This window comes from Coregonus lavaretus (genome assembly GCF_964263955.1).
Source record: "Coregonus lavaretus genome assembly, chromosome: 8".
NCBI classification, from domain to species: Eukaryota; Metazoa; Chordata; class Actinopteri; order Salmoniformes; family Salmonidae; genus Coregonus; species Coregonus lavaretus.
The window spans coordinates 14854163-14869032 of NC_139995.1; the positions used below are offsets into that span (position 1 = coordinate 14854163).

Consider the following 14870-nt stretch of genomic DNA (forward strand, 5'->3'; position numbering starts at 1 on the left):
TCCGCTTCGGCGCCGTCATTTTGAGTAATTAAGTGATTTTCTTTTTTTTAAAGTCAAATGACAGCATACCCTGTTTCCGGTTTCTGGTTTCTGACAACAGCCCTGCAAATACTACGACAAGTTGTTTGCAAGTTAATTTTGCTATATTGACACAGACATTATTGTTTGAAAAACAAGGCCGTTCGCGGTCGCTATAGTATTTTTTTAAAAGCCCACTGACGGCTGCTATGGGTTCTAAAGAGTTAAACTGTATACATTAAAATTTTTTTATCAAAGTTGGCCACATAACATTTTGAATGTTTATTGCAAGTATATGTTTTTTTACTTACATTTTTGAATAAATGATTTGTTCACTTTTGTTTTGGCCATAATGTCAACTACTATCAAAATCTCAATCTATCAACCCTTCAGAGTTGACCTTACAGATTGACTTGACAATATGCACACCTATATAGAACCTTTTCGTTCTTTGGTTAAATTGTAAGAACCCTTTTCAGAAAAAGGGACTAGCTATGTTGCCGCTGAACCCAAATATCATTGCTACTGATGTCAGCAACTGCATGTAAGTTGGTCTTCTACATCATAATAATTATATGTCTGCATAGCATTTTTCCTTCATTCTTGCAGGTATAAGATTGACTCAAGTTTATGCTCCTTTTTTCTTCTTCTCAGGAACCAGCCAGGCAATAACCCATACAGTCCTTTTCCATAAAGAAGGCATGAACCCTGTGAAGGCATCCAGAGTTACCAAGATTGACATGGGCCTTCATTCAAACAAAGTGCCTCCCTGCCCACCAGTGCATATTTCCAAACAATGTTTGCAATATCTAAACTGTTTGTTTGAGTGTGACTATAATGACAATAAAATCTCAAAACTATGTTGGTATTATTTTGTGCATTATTTCATTATTTATTATATAATTTTCTTATTAATATTACTATTATATTAGTAGTAGCCATAATTCATAAATGGCGGTTCAGTGAAGAAGAACCCTACCAAAGAGTGCATATATCACTTTTAGAGGTTCCATATATGAAGCAATCAATAGAACCCTTTTTGATTCTATATGGAACTATTTTTCTAAAAGTGAGCCATTCTGCCAACCAATGGCTCCAAATTCCTCAATTTATGATAACCATCAGTTGACTTGGTACTGCACACACTTACAAACATAAAATCCAACATACATAGGGTACATACAATGTCCTGAACTGAACATGCTAACATTTACATTACATTTTTGTCATTTAGCAGACGCTGCTATTGAGAACGACTTACAGTGAGTGCAATCATCTTAAGATAGCTAGGTGAGACAACCACACACGGTGAGTGTCTGACACACTTAAACTCAATTTGATCTCACTGTTGGTAAGGTAATGCTTTCCCTTTGAGTACTAATCCTGTTTACCTTAAAGATTATGTCTCTGTCATAGCTCCCAGTCCTGAGACCAGCTTTATCAGTACTGAACCTTGACTATTCATGTGCATTTGCAGGCCAAGTAGCTTGTGCCACTTTGCAGATTATGAGTGCTTTAACCTGGGTCTTAGAACTTCTGTGCCCTGCATCTTTTTAAAATCAACTACTTATTCTCTTGAATATTTCTTCAAAACCTTGACAAATATTTGCAGATGTTTTGTGTGGACTTGAGATCAGGTCTTGGTTATTTCCATAATTCTAAGAGCGATTTACTGTTTTATTAATCACAGATTCCAACACATCTCAACCATTCAAAACAACATTTGATTTTAACTCCGACAAACTATTTCTATCACCAACATTATTCAATATTGCATTTGCTGGGACTTCCTCTAAACCTTGACACTCCTTTGTGCATATGCAGTGATCTTTCACCACTTCTGTGGCTATCTGTGGGAAATCTGGGCCAAATGTTCTCTGGTTCTTATGCATAAAATTCATTACATGGCCTTAGGAGGGGATGTCTAATCTGTCCCTACTTGAATTAACTGATCTCTATCTAACAGCTATTTAAGTATTGTCAAAAATAAGACTGCTATATGATTTAAGATTTACAATGGATGGTGGGGGTTGGGACTATATTGAAATCCAAGAAAAGCATGACTGGGTCGTGAAGGCCAGTAAAAAAAAAAAAACTATTTTATACATTGTAGAATAATAGTGAAGACATCAAAACTATGAAATAACACATATGGAGTCATGTAGTAACCAAAAAAGTGTTAAACAAATCAAAATATATTTTATATTTGAGATTCTTCAAATAGCCACCCTTTGCCTTGATGACAGCTTTGCACACTCTTGGCATTCTCTCAACCAGCTTCATGAGGAATGCTTTTCCAACAGTCTTGAAGGAGTTCCCATATATGCTGAGCACTTGTTGGCTGCTTTTCCTTCACTCTGCGGTCCAACTCATCCCAAACCATCTCAATTGGGTTGAGGTCGGGTGATTGTGGAGGCCAGGTCATCTGATGCAGCACTCCATCACTCTCCTCAGTCAAATAGCCCTTACACAGCCTGGAGGTGTGTTTTGGGTCATTGTCCTGTTGAAAAACAAATTAGAATCCCACTAAGCACAAACCAAATGGGATGGCATATCTCTGCAGAATGCTGTGGTAGCCATTCTGGTTAAGTGTGCCTTGAATTCTAAATAAATCACAGACAGTGTCACCAGCAAAACACCCCCACACCATCACACCTCCTCCTCCATGCTTCATGGTGGGAAGCACACATGCAGAGATCATCCGTTCACCTACTCTGCGTCTCACAAAGACACGACGGTTGGAACCAAAAATCTCCAATTTGGACTCATCAGACCAAAGGACAGATTTCCACTGGACTAATGTCCATTGCTCGTGTTTCTTGGCCCAAGCAAGTCCTTTAGTAGTGGTTTCTTTGCAGCAATTCAACCATGAAGGCCTGATTCACGCAGTCTCCTCTGAACAGTTGATGTTGAGATGTGTCTGTGACTTGAACTCTGTGAAACATTTATTTGGGCTGCAATTTCTGAGGTGCAGTTAACTCTATTGAACTTATCCTCTGCAGCAGAGGTAACTCTGGGTCTTCCTTTCCTGTGGCGGTCCTCATGAGAGCCAGTTTCATCGTAGCGCTTGATGGTTTTTGCGACTGCACTTGAAGAAACTTTCAAAGTTCTTGAAATGTTCCGGATTGACTGACCTTCATGTCTTAAAGTAATGATGGACTGTCATTTCTCTTTGCTTATTTGAGCTGTTCTTGCCATAATATGGACTTGGTCTTTTACCAAATAGGGCTATCTTCTGTATACCACTCCTACCTTGTCACAACACAACAGATTGGCTCAAACGCATTAAGGAAAGAAATTCCACAAATTAACTTTTAACAAGGCACACCTGTTAATTGAAATACATTCCAGGTGACTACCTCATGAAGGTAGAGAGAATGCCAAGAGTGTTTAAAGCTGTCATCAAGGCAAAGGGTGGCTACTTTGAAGAATCTCAAATATAAAATATATTTTGATTTGTTTAACAGTTTTTTCGTTACTACATGATTCCATATGTGTTATCTCATTGTTTTGATGTCTTCACTATTATTCTACAATGTAGAAAATAGTAAAAATAAAGAAAAACCCTTGAATGAGTAGGTGTGTCCAAACCTTTGACTGGTACTGTACCTAAACTCTGTCAGTGAGGAATATAACCCCTCCTGGAGGTCTGCATCATATCTCTTCACAGTGTTACTGTGACAACTACCTTTTTGAAGGTATAGTATTGTATGTCCCTCTCAGGATATGAATAAGTAATAACCACGATAAGACATCTTTACTATTAATTCACAGTTCATGATCGACATACTGATGGTACACTGTGATGAAAAATAATCAGTTAAGAGATCAGATCAATTATCTGTGTTTTATTTAAGACACATACAGTACCTTTGTGCAACATAACGTGACATAGGACATTTTAAGTACACTTCTTCTACTTTCATTCCTACACCTGCTTCTATTTTCAGATGGCCTGGCATCTGCTATGAAATCCCTGGGTACTCCACAGTTAGAGCAGTTCTCAGGAGATTAATGTCCACGTCCAGACACTTACCTGTCAGCCAACCTGATAAGATTATTCCAATGTGTGGCTGGCTGGAATGCACTTACTCTACTTTGGTGTCATGCCTCGTCTTGGAAATGTCATCTGCCATGTGGTACACAGAACTTTCTGTATCATTTGCTGTCCTAAATATCATATTTGAAATGTTACCTGGCACATTATGAAGTACATCCTGTGTGTGAGTTGATGAATTTGTCGCTTGTAAAGTTGACATGTACAATATATCCAATATAAATAAATACAATATCAGAAATCAGCATTCCAATATCATGCATTTGACATAACTTTGTTTGTCAGGAGGAAACAACTAGACAAATATTTTGCTTGATTCAAAACGGTTCCGTGGATTTCCTTTGTCACCCGCTATTCCTATTACTGAATGTTTACCATTCTAATTGCCTGTTGCAAGTTAATTTGTTTTCTAAGAAAGTTGTTATAATTGGAAATAATTATGAGAGCCTTCAATCATATGCTAGCAGTGTACAGTGTTCAACAGAGCTCATACAGGGGACCTGACCTCTGAAAACATGAACATTTCAAAGGTAATCTAAAAGTATCTGAAAAATAATCTATATAATTTCTGTATTCATGAGAGGTTAACCTTGAGCTATTGGTAATTAACAATCAGTATGCACAAGGCTTTGAATGGATTGTCTCCAGGCAACCATATAGATTGGAAGCATGAGATTTGTTTCATGTGGGGAAGGTACATCCACACAATACACATACATTCAGCAGTATTGAGCTGCTTACAAATACCACCGTGGGTTAGCATGAAGGGAGCAATTATTTTCTCTTGATACTTCTCAATGTTTTGACATCAGTGCATCTGATAATAGGGCAATATTAGCAAGAGCATGAAGGTAGTTATTCCCAGGCAATATGTTCTTGTCTAACCCAAGTAAGGTTCATTGATATTCTCGATAGAATTAGCACAGTTAACCCTAAAGTTCCCTAAACCATTATGTAATCATGATGTGTTAGGCTCTGGAAAGCACTGGACAATGTTTGTGGGTGCAACTGCCACTTTTCATTAGTAGGGTCAGTGTTCACTGCCAGTTGCAGTGCATCAAATCGAAATCAGGTAATTCAATTCTGATTAAAACAATCTAAATTGCATGCATGGACTGACACGACAGGAATTGGATTTGTTAATTTTATGCTAAGCAAGAACCAAAGTATTCAGTTAAATGTTGATTGTGTTCAAAAATAAAACCTTGGCAAGGGAAAGCACAGCAGCCATGCTGTCAGTGTTGTGAGCTACCTGTTCATGGTAACTGAATGGTAACTATTAATGCAGAGGGGTGTCACACTGACTCCTGTGAATGATGGCTGTCATTCTCCCTGGCACTTTCAAAAGGGTACACACACCTGAAATGAAACACATTTAAAATAGACATTTCAATTTGAAATGTTTTATTCATTCTCAATTACATCTCACAGAGATATCTTTTGTTTGTTAATACAATAGTATTAAAACAGTTATGCAACACCTATCAAGCACAACTCAGCCACAACTTGAAATATATTGATTACGAACCATGGAGAAAGAGTTGAATTAATCGAAAATGTTTGAGAAAATCTTCCCCAGGTACTGTTTCAATACACATTAACATGTTTTTCTGTATAGTTCTGCATATTGAGCCAAGATGTCTGTGATGGTCATATTGACCATGATGATACTGTTAAATGTTGACGATAGCATATGTGAAACCTCAAGAATGTCCATATACCACAGAACTGGGATAGTTTTTCACAGAATCTGCTGAATGTTGATGGCCACCAGACAGATCATACTGTCATTGTGCTTCATTAAGGAATTAAAGGACAACCTCCGAGTGAACCATGGTCGTTTCAACAGTTGAATCATTCTTACAGAACATTTACAATAACAAACAAACAGGTCACACAAAACACAGGGATGAGGCACACATAGGCAAGGTACTGTATCTCTACCATTAGAAAAGGACATCATGTTATTCTAAAGAGAAGCTTGACATGGCCATGGGGAACTAAACATTTTGATATGTAATTACTGAGGGACATAACCAACATCATTAAGGGGCACGTTTGTGCCTTCATTTGATTACTTTCATATTTCTGCCATTTATAAATATCTCATGTGGATTGTTCTAAGGTTTGACAATCTTCTCATATGTAAAAGCCTATCTTTTCGGCATAAAATCTAGACATAAAACACTCAAAAGCTTAGTTGACAAATTAATACAAAAATGCATACAATAAGGCAATGCAGCTGCGTTGAATAGTCTAAATAGTTAGCTGTTGATTTCACATTCTTGAGAAGTGAAAAGTACACCTAAAACACATCCTTTGTTGAGTACTTGACTCTGAAAGTTAGAGTTCATTAAAGGCATTACATGTTTAAGTCTTATAAAGTTAACCTTGAAAGTATAAAAAACATAACTGCACAAATCTTGCTTGGAGCTGAGCTGAAATGGCCCTTTGAGTTAAGACCTGAAAAAGACCAACACTCATCAACAAACATACAGTACCTGGGTGATTCATTGTTATGAAATAATTTAGTTGAAGGCACTCTGGAAACCTTGAATCTATTGTACCAAAAGTTAATCCTGTGAATGGTGAAAGCCAAAAACAGTGATCTCTTACCGGACATCTTTGGGATCCTTATGGGGCCACTGCTGCTGCCATCCCCTCCACCACTCAAGGCTTTGATCTCAATGAGGTAGTCCTCACCAGAGGGGACCTGCAGCTCCATGCTGGTCCTGTTGGTCTCCACAACGCTGGTCTTCCCAAGCCAGTTCTGACGGTACAGCACCTAGAGACGGGAGAGGGAATACCATGGTGAGTATCTGATATCAATAATACTAATTTAAGTGACCCAGTAGTTTGACATACAGTGGGGAAAAAAAGTATTTAGTCAGCCACCAATTGTGCAAGTTCTCCCACTTAAAAAGATGAGAGAGGCCTGTAATTTTCATCATAGGTACACGTCAACTATGACAGACAAATTGAGATTTTCTTTCTCCAGAAAATCACATTGTAGGATTTTTAATGAATTTATTTGCAAATTATGGTGGAAAATAAGTATTTGGTCACCTACAAACAAGCAAGATTTCTGGCTCTCACAGACCTGTAACTTCTTCTTTAAGAGGCTCCTCTGTCCTCCACTCGTTACCTGTATTAATGGCACCTGTTTGAACTTGTTATCAATATAAAAGACACCTGTCCACAACCTCAAACAGTCACACTCCAAACTCCACTATGGCCAAGACCAAAGAGCTGTCAAAGGACACCAGAAACAAAATTGTAGACCTGCACCAGGCTGGGAAGACTGAATCTGCAATAGGTAAGCAGCTTGGTTTGAAGAAATCAACTGTGGGAGCAATTATTAGGAAATGGAAGACATACAAGACCACTGATAATCTCCCTCGATCTGGGGCTCCAAGCAAGATCTCACCCCATGGGGTCAAAATGATCACAAGAACGGTGAGCAAAAATCCCAGAACCACACGGGGGGACCTAGTGAATGACCTGCAGAGAGCTGGGACCAAAGTAACAAAGCCTACCATCAGTAACACACTACGCCGCCAGGGACTCAAATCCTGCAGTGCCAGACGTGTCCCCCTGCTTAAGCCAGTACATGTCCAGGCCCATCTGAAGTTTGCTAGAGTGCATTTGGATGATCCAGAAGAGGATTGGGAGAATGTCATATGGTCAGATGAAACCAAAATATAACTTTTTGGTAAAAACTCAACTTGTCGTGTTTGGAGGACAAAGACATCTGAGTTGCATCCAAAGAACACCATACCTACTGTGAAGCATGGGGGTGGAAACATCATGCTTTGGGGCTGTTTTTCTGCAAAGGGACCAGGACGACTGATCCGTGTAAAGGAAAGAATGAATGGGGCCATGTATCGTGAGATTTTGAGTGAAAACCTCCTTCCATCAGCAAGGGCATTGAAGATGAAACATGGCTGGGTCTTTCAGCATGACAATGATCCCAAACACACCGCCCGGGCAACGAAGGAGTGGCTTCGTAAGAAGCATTTCAAGGTCCTGGAGTGGCCTAGCCAGTCTCCAGATCTCAACCCCATAGAAAATCTTTGGAGGGAGTTGAAAGTCCGTGTTGCCCAGCGACAGCCCCAAAACATCACTGCTCTAGAGGAGATCTGCATGGAGGAATGGGCCAAAATACCAGCAACAGTGTGTGAAAACCTTGTGAAGACTTACAGAAAACGTTTGACCTGTGTCATTGCCAACAAAGGGTATATAACAAAGTATTGAGAAACTTTTGTTATTGACCAAATACTTATTTTCCACCATAATTTGCAAATAAATTCATTAAAAATCCTACAATGTGATTTTCTGGATTTCTTTTTCTCATTTTGTCTGTCATAGTTGACGTGTACCTATGATGAAAATTACAGGCCTCTCTCATCTTTTTAAGTGGGAGAACTTGCACAATTGGTGGCTGACTAAATACTTTTTTTCCCCACTGTAAATGAGAAATTAGTGGTTTACGGATAATGACACTGTACTGTTTTTTATTTTAGGAAAGAGAAGCTGCTTCTCAGAGACTGACAAACTCTTCAGAAAAAAATATAAAAGTATTTTCTGGTGTAGCCAAATAGTCTTAAGAAATTGTATTTGTATTTCTCTGCAGACCCTTTCCAGAGGATGACATGAATTGCAAATTATAGTGCGAGGTGCTAGTGTGGCCCCTGTGGCGCTCCATGGAGGCTAGTGTCTGAGTGTGGAGCTTCACAGGCACCCAGCTGCTTCCTCGCCTTCTCTTTCATATCTCTGAGCCACATCAGATCAATAAATTAGCAAAAGGCGCTCAGTTGTAAATTAATACTTTAAAAGAAACCAGCACCTTTTCTGAGTCATAATCCTCTGCTGAATGCTCCCAGAGTTCAGATACCCAGGATGACATGAAACGCTTCCTGTTACGCATGTTCAAACACTTTTTACTACTGAGCATTCAGAGTTCAGAGGGATCAAAAGGCAGGGAAGAATGTATCATCAGGGTGTTCTGCCATTAGGGACGCCATTAGGGAAAGTGTTGCCTCAACAACTATCCACAAGGACACATTTTGTGTTTCCATATCAAAACATTGCAGACGTTCAATCAAACCTACTCAGTGGAAACCCAGCACAATGGAGAAACAGGTTTGTTTTGTGTCATATCACCAGGAACAGTCTTTAAAATGTTGTATGGACCATCCATACGTGACACTGGAAAGGTTTATATTTCTATTGTGATCAGGGAGTCATTAATAGATAAGACAGCTGTAGAGGTAAGCCAAGAAACTGCATTTGTTTCCTAGTTTTCAAAGATTCTGCTATTACACTGACAACACTCACCTTATATCCTGTCACCTCAGACTCATTTCCCATTGCCTTGACATGCTCCCAATTCAAAAAGATCTTGGAGTTTGTCAAGTTCCACTCAATATTCCCTGGAGGTTGACTTGGTGCTGAAAGATATGCAATCATATAGCCACACAAATTAATCATGCACAATTCCGTCAATAGCTGAAATGACTTCGAAATGACTTTCTCACTTTAAACATCCCCTTAATCACTGCTGTATGAAGGAACTCCCCACTGGGCACACACTGGTTGAATCAACGTTGTTTCCAAGTAGGGCTGGGCGATATGGACAAAATATCATATCACGGTATGAAAAAGAAAATGTACGGTATTTGACAGTATTTTATGTATTTGAATAATAAAAGTTCTAAATTTGCTTTATGAGTAGTGCGTGACCCTAGGGTGGCAACACATACATTCTAAGTGATTTCAATGGGTCTTTCTCCATTTTGATTGTTTTATACTGTTCAATTAAACTTCAACCAAAAATACTTTTCAGCATTTTCATTAATTTCTGCATTTCCTGCACTAATTTGAGATCATTGTCACACTGCCACGTAGGGATGCATGATATGGGCACAATATAGGTCTTATTTTTAACCAAATGTTGCAATTGCGATTTTACTTGCGATTTAGTGCAAAACAACTTGGGTGAACTGTTGGAATCATGGAAATAGAATGATTATTCTAATTCTATAGGCACAGTGTTGTTTGACATGACAATGAATGAAAATGCCAGGGAGGAGTTATTGTGACAGGGTAGGAACCAAAGTGTTGATAATGTGTTTCCTAGGGGACCCTGTAATCTTTGGCTACATTGAATGTTTTCTCTTAGCTACTTCATGTAGCTAACATTTTCATGCTTCACGTATTCCTCTTTGATTTAGAAGATACTGTTACACAAACAACATGCTGATTTAGGTCTACACCATCACTGTTATTATCAGGCTGTATAGCTAATTACGTTTGCTCTGACTCAGTACATTTATTAGCTAGCTAGCTAGCCAGATAACTAGCAATTAGCATTAGCAGCTAACAAGATTTAGGCCCAACTTGCTAAGAAAATACAAACTAGCTGTTTGCAGATGTAAGAAACACAAACTAATAGTGTTATTATAGAATGCTAGTGGATTTATATTAAGAAGCAAAGTGAAAACTGCATTGTTATCATCAACATTGTTGCATATGCTGCATTGACCATGCAGACTGAACGCAAGTGTCTCGTGGTCGAGGAACAACATTTGTGCTCCTTGAGTGACGGGGTGGGCTAGGAAAGCGGCATGGAGAGAGAGAGAGCAGAGAGAGATGACTCAAGTAGCGAAGTAAACTATAAAAATGGACGTTACACGCGGCTTATCACATTTAACAAACCAAACATTCAAATACCGTTATAGAAGGTAAAGTAAAAACCAAAACCGGTCCGTGCATCAATATCGGTATATTGTAAAATACGGTATACCGCCCAGCCCTATTTCCACGTAATTTCAATGAAATTACATTGAACCAACGTGGAATAGATGTTGAATTGACATCTGTGCCCAGTGGTTCTCGACTAGAAGATAACAAAAGGAGGAGAGCTGATTGCTTTGTGATAGAGTTAGTAGTTGAATAATTGAGTCTAACTCTGATAAGCTCATAAACACGCCTCCTCTCCCTGAGTAGTCAAGGCGAACAGCATCTTATCACCGATTTTTTAATTTATTAAAGAGCCCCAGAAGTGACTCTTCTTATCAACTGTACGCAATAATTTGCTATGTGTTGTCTTAAGAATTTAACATTATCTATGTTGATCTTGCCATCCCACATTGTCACACCTCTGAGAAGCAGAGGTTACATCGTGTAGGTCTGATATCTGATTGGAGGTTAACTTTACAGTAATACTATTGGTCAACAACTCAGGTTTTGAATCCAAAAAACACAGATGCTTATAAAATACTAAGATTCATTGTTCTTTCTCTTATTTGTTCCTGACCTGCTGTTGTGAGATACTCTTTCTTTCTTTCTCTCTCCACCTCATGGACTTTTGGGGCATGGCCTTTCAGGCTATGGTTTCTCTCTCTCTCTCTGATCATGCTTAGAATAATGCCTTGTAATGCTTGTTAATGCCTTGTAACTTAAGCTTTATGCCTTGTATATGAATCCATTCATTTTACAAAGTAGTTAAATAAACTTGTATTTAGAATCCATTCTCAGACATTTCTTCATTGCCTATTACTGTAACTCAACCATAGTCTCTTGCATATTGCTAATTATCTTTATGGAGTCAGATAAACATTTTAATAGGATAATTGCTTAGTCTTATTACGAGTCGCATATGATGTACTTACAATATACACATATAGAAAATTACTGCCCACTACACTGCTAATTCACGTTTGTAGGTATGACATAAGCCAATTCCATTCGTTAGTCTTGCAGTTAACATGCAGTCAAGACTTTACCCAGAGGATTATGTTTTGTCTCAGCAGTGCTGTTGATGTAAAGTATTCACAGAGGCTCTAAAGTCATTGAAGTTGTAGTGTATACTGCTGCATTCCACCACAATTCCATTAATATAAACCTCTACTGGATATGCAGGCTTCATACACGTGAAAGCAGACTTGTAAAGAGAAAAACGCTCAAATTGCATGTGACAGCTGTCCCATCTCAGAGAATACTCACGTGGTTTCTTGGTGGTGACGTTGACTGCGGGGCTAGAAGGACCTGCTCCAGCGCTGTTCTGGGCCCTGACTGAGATCAGATACACAGTACTGCTCTTGAGCCCAGAGAGAAGAGCTGCAGTGTCTGTGACCCTCACCATCTCAGCATCACTCTCCTGCATCCCCTCCTCCCAACAAAGGACCTGGAACCAAAGACATTAAGGTTATTCCAGACCTCCCGACAGCATTAGAGACACTTCCAGCACCGTTGTTTGATGATTTAATTCTGGACCTGATAACCAGGGGCTGTGAGTGACCTTACAGGTTCACAATGGAGGTCAAGCAACCTGGGCCTTCTCTACAGCCAGACAGTCTTGGGCTATACTAAGGGGAAAATGGGTTAGATTAGAGACAGTGTTAGTTGTGGAGGAAATTGATATATGATGTTCACACTTGTGAGGGGTGATTTATAGAACACTACTCAGGCAGAGTAGCAGCCAGGGTATTAGGCTCCTTGGGAGACTGGAACAGCTGTGGACAGACCTCTTCACTCTCTAGATTAGATGGTGAGAAATATACCTTTGTATCCCAAGGTATTTTTCGGTGTAGGGGAACTTCACGTTTTTGCCATTGGCAGTTCTATTTAAATGCATGCCAACCTATTGCTGAGTCAATCATCGTGAGGATAATACTGTATCTATCATGCTGTTTTCTGCTCTGTACCAGCATCATGATTCTTGGGATATTTTTCATACCTCATATCCAATGATCTTCCAACTGCTGGCTGTCTGGGTGATGGGTTCCCAATACACCTCGATTTCAGAGGCTGACAGAGTCCGGGTCCACACTCTGGACGGGGGTTCAGAGGGCTCTAAGCATTACAAATTTAGACCAAGGACATTATCAAGAATGTTAAACATTAAAGTCAAACTAACCCAAAGCTTCCATTTCATCAGCAACTTGAGAAATAGTCAAAATAACTAACCTTCCTCTGCAGAATACACTACAACCACATGGCTAGACGGGCCTTCTCCTTTGTTGTTGTAGACTCCAACTTTCACCTCAAATTGGGAGAGGGGTGGGATGCTGTCGTTCCTGAAGGTGTATCTTGATGCATCAGGTGAAGCCAGCACAGTCTGCTTCCACGTGCTTGTACCAAGAGGACGAAAAGCCACAACATATCCAAATTCTTCTCCACTCTGTAGCTCCTCTGGTATCGGCTATGAGACAGAGACAATTTGACAGCATAAATTGTAGTAATTCTTATCCCTTCCCATTGGTTGAACTGAATATCAAATTACTACCTCAACTGGAAGTGTCAAATTCTGAACAGTGAAATACCACAACACCAACATGATAATACATTATATCCAAAAGGTATACACAGTATATACACATTCTGCATGATAAGTCAATTCCCTTTAAGAGAGCCACAGATACACCCATTCTGAGACTTCGTCCTAGATTTATGCACAAACAATTTCCATCATCTCCGCATCTGCATTTTCATTTACACACCAGGGGAGCTGTTTGGAAGAGGCAAATAGCTAGGCAAGACAGCTCTTCTTTTAATTAAAACCCATTTAATTGAAGTCGCATCGCCGTAGAGAATTCTGTCAAAACCCCATTCATGTCAGAAGAGTGATTTGAACTGAACATATTTGTAGGTATTTTATTTTGTAATTGTCTTTGACATAAACTCAGCAAAAAAAGAAACGTCCTCTCACTGTCAACTGCGTTTATTTTCAGCAAACTTAACATGTGTAAATATTTGCATGAACATAAGATTCAACAACTGAGACATAAACTGAACAGGTTCCACTGAATATGTGTCCCTGAACAAAGGGGGGGTCAAAATCAAAAGTAACAGTCAGTATCTGGTGTGGCCACCAGCTGCATTAAGTACTGCAGTGTGTCTCCTCCTCATGGACTGCACCAGATTTGCCAGTTCTTGCTGTGAGATGTTACCCCACTTTTCCACCAAGGCACCTGCAAGTTCCCAGACATTTCTGGGGGGAATGGCCCTAGACCTCACCCTCTGATCCAACAGGTCCCAGATGTGCTCAAAGGATTGAGATCCGGGCTCTTCGCTGGCCATGGCAGAACACTGACATTCCTGTATTGCAGGAAATCACACACAGAACGAGCAGAATGGCTGGTGGCATCGTCATGCTGGAGGGTCATGTCAGGATGAGCCTGCAGGAAGGGTACCACATGAGGTAGGAGGTAACGCACAGCATTGAGATTGCCTGCAATGACAACAAGCTCCGTCCGATGATGCTGTGACACACCGCCCCAGACCATGACGGACCCTCCACCTCCAAATCGATCCCGCTCCAGTGTACAGGCCTCAGTGTAACTGTCACGCCCTGACTCTGGGGACTCTTATTTGTTGAGTCAGGGTGTGATTTTCTATGTGGTGTAGATCTATGTTTATAGTCTAGTATGTCTAGATCTATGTTGGCCGGTGTGGTTCCCAATCAGAGGCAGCTGTCGCTCGTTGTCTCTGATTGGGGACCATACTTAGGCAGCCTATTGGCACTAGTGGGTTGTGGGATCTTGTTCCGTGTGAGGTTTGTTGTGTGTACCTTAGGACGTCACGTATCGTTGGTTTATTGTTTTGTCGTTGTGTTTATTCATTTAATAAACATGTATGCATATCACGCTGCGCCTTGGTCTGACCCGTCGATGAACGAACGTGACAGTAACGCTAATTCCTTCTATGATAAACGCGAATCCAACCATCACCCCTGGTGAGACAGAACCGCGACTCGTCATTGAAGAGCACTTTTTGCCAATCCTGTCTGGTC

At 39.9% G+C, this 14870-nt stretch overlaps 1 protein-coding gene across 1 annotated transcript in view; it reads right to left on the reverse strand.

Moving 5' to 3' along the window:
• Positions 1 to 6452: 6452 nt before the first annotated feature.
• The window catches only part of LOC311133603 (contactin-4-like), a gene marked incomplete at both ends in the record, with an annotated part of 36073 nt that continues 27655 nt past the window's right edge, over positions 6453 to 14870 (reverse strand). The window contains 6 exons of the mRNA XM_084167120.1: positions 6453 to 6538; positions 6692 to 6860; positions 9413 to 9525; positions 12083 to 12263; positions 12816 to 12931; positions 13046 to 13280. Coding sequence (XP_084023246.1) covers positions 6453 to 6538; positions 6692 to 6860; positions 9413 to 9525; positions 12083 to 12263; positions 12816 to 12931; positions 13046 to 13280 — 900 coding nt within the window. The remainder of the gene's footprint in view (positions 6539 to 6691; positions 6861 to 9412; positions 9526 to 12082; positions 12264 to 12815; positions 12932 to 13045; positions 13281 to 14870) is intronic.